Source organism: Cariama cristata, unplaced genomic scaffold (genome assembly GCF_000690535.1).
Source record: "Cariama cristata isolate BGI_N322 unplaced genomic scaffold, ASM69053v1 Scaffold45035, whole genome shotgun sequence".
In the NCBI taxonomy this organism is placed as follows: domain Eukaryota; kingdom Metazoa; phylum Chordata; class Aves; order Cariamiformes; family Cariamidae; genus Cariama; species Cariama cristata.
Genome location: NW_009620045.1, coordinates 329 through 5458, shown reverse-complemented (window position 1 = coordinate 5458; position 5130 = coordinate 329). Strand labels below are relative to the sequence as shown.

At 41.8% G+C, this 5130-nt stretch overlaps 1 protein-coding gene across 1 annotated transcript; it reads right to left on the bottom strand.

Moving 5' to 3' along the window:
* Nucleotides 1-591: 591 nt before the first annotated feature.
* MRPL48 (mitochondrial ribosomal protein L48) lies at nt 592-4730 on the bottom strand (the record flags this gene model as incomplete). The annotated part of the gene is given in 5 exon segments (XM_009701460.1): nt 592-715; nt 2335-2507; nt 3270-3355; nt 4307-4344; nt 4678-4730. Coding segments are annotated over 5 exon segments (474 nt in total), but the record flags the coding sequence as incomplete, so codon positions are not given.
* Nucleotides 4731-5130: the final 400 nt, after the last annotated feature.

Genomic DNA, 5130 nt, shown 5'->3' with positions numbered 1-5130 from the left:
GACATTAAAAGAAATGAAAGCAGAAAGAGTCCGTGAATTCCGCGTCAGACGGTCTTAATTCAGGTGAGATTCTAATAGAAAGGCTGTCACGACAAACCTGCAAGCCCCAGTGTTAACCACCTATCAGCTCTCTCCAGTGGAAAAAGTCTACTTTTAGGTTTAAAATCTAATTCAGTATAGGTTTAGCATATAGCAAGGGAACACACTACAAAATAGGGAAAATTCGCTTAGGAGAAATACCTATTTACCTCAATCAGTTGTATGCTTTTGAAGCTGGCCCTGATACTAACCGTATTTTTAAATTTCCTCGAGTTTGTCCAATCATTCATCTTTAAATATGACTTTTCTACCCCTTGTATCAAGTATTCTGCATAAAATAGATAGTAAATCTTCTGGCTGAAATACATAACCCAGGAACCCCTCCTCTGCTTCTACTTTGCGAGTAACCTTTAGCAAGAAATCTAATTAGACTTCTTTGTGCCTCAATTTATGCACAAATTATGCCTTTCATTTGTTCAAGGGACTTCACTCCAATTGTTAAGGGATTTTGAGAGCCTGTGATAGAGGTGCTGCACAAGAGCCGCAGTGCTATCAGCAAACGCCAGCTCATACCTGGACAACCCTCTGATGGGTAGTAACGACTGCATCCAGCTGCATTTTGGAACCTCGCTCTTCCAAGAACAGCACTTCATTGGTTTTGGTGGGCATCGCGTAGCTGCAGGAACCACAAGTCAGTGCTTAGGACAGGGAGGATATATTTGCAGTACTTTACAGGAATGAATCAACCTCCAGCAGCAGAGAATGTGGAAGGAGATTAACTTTTCATGAGAAATTAATTATGCAAACAATGTATCTTGCAAATCAAGCACTGGCAGAAGCCGGGTATTTTACTGGAGAATGATAAGGGCACTACTGCCAGCAAAAACCTGTTTCAGCTACAAACACCAGCCCGAGAACTTTCAACTTCTTTATAGCTGAAGGACAGCTTTAAAGCAATAGTTCTGACTTATTTTGTAATCTGTTCATCAGGAACAGAGCTAAAAACCACTGCTGCAACACACCACTCAACAGACATTATTTTCACCTCTGAATTTAACACAAGTACGATCAGGCACTGGATCAGATTCTGCCCTCCAGTGTAGTGTTACTCTAGAGACCTCAGCCTCCCCATCTCCATTTGCACAGCATCAATAACAACAGACTACATCTTACTGCCCACGTTTTACACTACAGTTTTTGCTCTTAAAGGGCAAATAATTTCTCTGTATATACTGAACCCTGCACAGCAAGTCCAACCTCAGAGGGCACAAGTACGATACAAGGTAATAACGCTTTATACTGAAAGTGCTATCAGGAGCCTCAGGCTGTGGGATTTCTGTGCAAATGCTTTCCAGCAGGTTGCTGCTGACACTGTTATAATTTCTTAGTGTCGCTGAGCATCCTTCTCGAAACAAACACCTATCAGTCACCGATGTGTCACAATTTTTAGTGCTGTTTGGGGCAAAAGACATCACAGAGAGACTACAAGCGACTGATCTATGGACACAGGATTTCAGATCCACGGCTGACAGTTCAGCAAGGTGGATGAACATAAAGAAAACGATAGGTTTAATCGGCATGGGCAGGAACCAGCGCTTATACTCAGAGGTGCAGTTAAAGATACATTTCAGAGAATCACCACTAAGTGTTTTTATTTCCTTACAGCAACGCAGTGCTTCTCCCAGTGATTACAGCTCCTTGGGTGCACTGCAGGCACCAAGGAGCTGTATCACATTCCTCAGACTTATTAAAACCAGCAAAGCTGCTATCAGGGGCACACCTGCTTCGGAATCTAGTGTGCAACTGAAGCATCCTCTACTAACTGAAGTAGCAGGTAGCTCTCCCACAATCTTCAAGGATCTCCCAAGCTCATTCTAGTTTGTATAATCAGTATCGCTTGCTTACTGCAAAGCCTAGATGAAACACTATAAAGAAAAAACAGCAGCAAAAGTCAGCAGTACTTAAATCCAAATTCCTGGGCTCAGCACTCACAGGCTTAAGCCTCTTTCTCAAAGGAATGAGATGTTAGCAGCTATTTTTTCTCGAGATCTGTTCAGTCAGTGCCTGAACAACTCCATTTCAGCCTTCCGTATACAAATAAAGCACCCAAAACCACACAGACACACAAAAAGAGAACACCAGGCAGATGACAGAAGATTTGGATTTATATGTGGGAATCTATCAGAGAGATTAGACTGTGCCCTTGTCTGCAAGGTATCAAAATCTATGAGCCTCACATTGCCTAATGCAACGTGATTGCGAGGGATGACAAACACAGAGCCGTGTTCCTCATACCTTTCATTCACCTTAATGGAGAGTCGGTTGCAGAGTTTATGCACATACTGAGCAAAATGCTCCACAAGACACATATCATAGGAAGTCATCTGGATGTTGATATCTCCGTACTCATATTCAGTCCCAACATTTATCTCTTTCATCTGTACTTTATCCTTTTTCTTTTTTGAAGCCTGTATTTTAAAAAAAAAGCAAGCATATCTGTTTTGAACAAAGCTGGAAATAAAAACAACATTAACTCTTGCCCACACAAGAGACCATGCCAGGGTACTCTCTTCTGAGAAAGGTTTGCTGAGTTTGCTGAACTATGTCAAAAATATCACAGCCCATCTGTGCTCACTTTCCCTGACTACGAAACTGGGATGACATTATCTTAACAGATGTTCTCAAGTTGAGCAGTTCAATTCTTGGATGGCAGCACTACAGAAGTCACACAGCAAATACGTGCATATCATGATTAATTTCTTCCAGAAGAAACCAAAGAGTAGAAAACAAACTGCTTTTTATTTCAGTTCCTGCCTTTGAGGCAGCTGTCTAGATGAGTTATTGTTTCCTCCTTCCACAAAAATTGTCATTTTTCCAAATTTCAGGGAATGTAAAAAGTTTAAATGCAAATAAGACCTGATCACAATATTCTGCAATAATTTGAAGTTGGACTGTTAAATTCAGCATCAGGAAGAAATTCCTTCCTCTCAAAACTACTCATTAACTTAAACAAGAATGTACTGGACAAAAGAAAGTATTTATGCAGTGTTGTGAGTGGGTACTTCATGTGACATAGCACTCTTTACCAAGAGAAGTAGCAGTAAATGATTACATTATTCCTTTTTAATATGATTCATCAGCCATGGAATTAATATCACCAACATTTAAATCAGACTGTAGAAAGATGGGTCAGCTGAAAGCAAACACAGTAGGGGAGTTCTTATGCCTACCTCCTTTGGGAGCAGATACTTAAACCTCCCAATACCATGCGTAGGACGAGATCTGTAGTGTCTGTAGCAACTCACAAGTGCATCACCTTAAAATCAAAACAGAGCAAACATGTTTCCAGCTGCATGGCAGACATCCCTTTTAACAAACGTACATGGGTGCTTTGAGAGCCCAAAATGCACACTGGGGACAAGAATTTGTCCTTGGTTCTTTGACAGAAGGCAAAGGCAAGCTAAGGCTTTGGCCAACCTCTGCCCCACACAGGCAGCCTGTGCATCACAGCAAGCCTGTTACAATTCACAGTTGGTTACGGTGAGCCACAAATAAGGAAGGAAGAGATTAAAAGTGACTCATTTCCCAGGTGAATTCTCAGGCAAACAAAAAGACAGACTTGTCAGCACCAGTGCATGGTGAAGATATTGATGAAACGTTACACCTGTCTCCTCTTATGCGACAGCAGCAATGCTACTATGATAGATCTAAGCCCCATTTAATTTTATATCCAGTCCTGTTCAAATATTCATGTGCTAGGAAGCCAAATCAAAACAGCATCAGCTTTTATTTATACTTCCTTCTCCAGGGTAAAATGAAACCCTCAATAACCCTCATTTTAATAAATGAAGCTCAGAACAGCAAAGAGAAGGATCTAAGCCACTCAGTTACATTTTGCCGCCAAATCAAAATCAAATTCTATTTTAAATTGTGACAGCAGATTCCACCAGCTCAATAAATGTTAAAGTGGGACCTCATGGGGGTGTAAGCCAGTTCCTGGGCAGTAATACAGCAAATAAGTGTCTGTCTGGTATCACTCCACAGCATAACACCATGACTAGTACCACCTGCTTAGCCAAGAACACCGAAACAGAAGAAAAGGTTAGGAAAAAAGGTATGAAGTGGAAGAGCACCTGCTCAAGTTATCTAACCAGTCCAAAATTGGCTAAAAAAATAAAATAAAAAAGAGACACAAACATTCAAATGTGTAATATTTACTTTGGGTAAATGAAGTTTTGCCTTACATTGGATTAATAACAGGCCTTACCTGCAGCACACAGACGGCCTTCTCTGGGTGTTGCTGCTCTGTAAGAAACACATTAAAATATGTGATTTCACCCACCTCCACACAAACACAACAGATCTGGCCAATCTCCTTGAACAAATGCTCACATCCCAAGTCCCTCAGACACAGCTAGATCCCACTAGCAAAGAGACTTTCTCTTCTTCACATCCTACAGCCCTTTCAGCTCCCAGACATCACCTGAAAGTCCTCCCTTTACAATTAAAACATTTTCCTTGGCAAAAAGTATTTTTTTTTGTCATGTAAGTTTTCTTACACTGTCAGTAGAAGTGACCAAGTGTTTTTAATGCCTTATAGTGTGTTTTACTTACTGGGTTTGATTTCAGACCACTCACCTGCTGAGCACAAACACCTGCTTTAGCAATGCTCCCTTGTTCAAGCACAGCACCTGCAATGAGCCACCACGGTCAAAATGCAAACAGCACGGCAGATACTCAGTGAGTTTTCACCAACACTTCCCAGACTACACCCACGACTCTGAACATACCAATAACCCTCCCAAACTCTCCACAGCCTCCAGCCCCTATCACTCCCCAGAATACTGCCACAACACAGAGAAAAGGGATGAAGGAGAAGGAAGGTGATGACTGCGGTAACCTTCTCATGCACTCCCTCACTTTGCTTCAGGATCCAACAAGGTAGGAGGCCCTCCTCCCCTTAGTTACAGATCACATTCATCCCTCACACCATCCCACCACCTCCTGGTTACAAAAGCCACATCAACAACCCTCGTGCTTGTTCCAGCTCCATATAGACAGAGGGAAACGCAGCTCAGCCATCACCAAGGC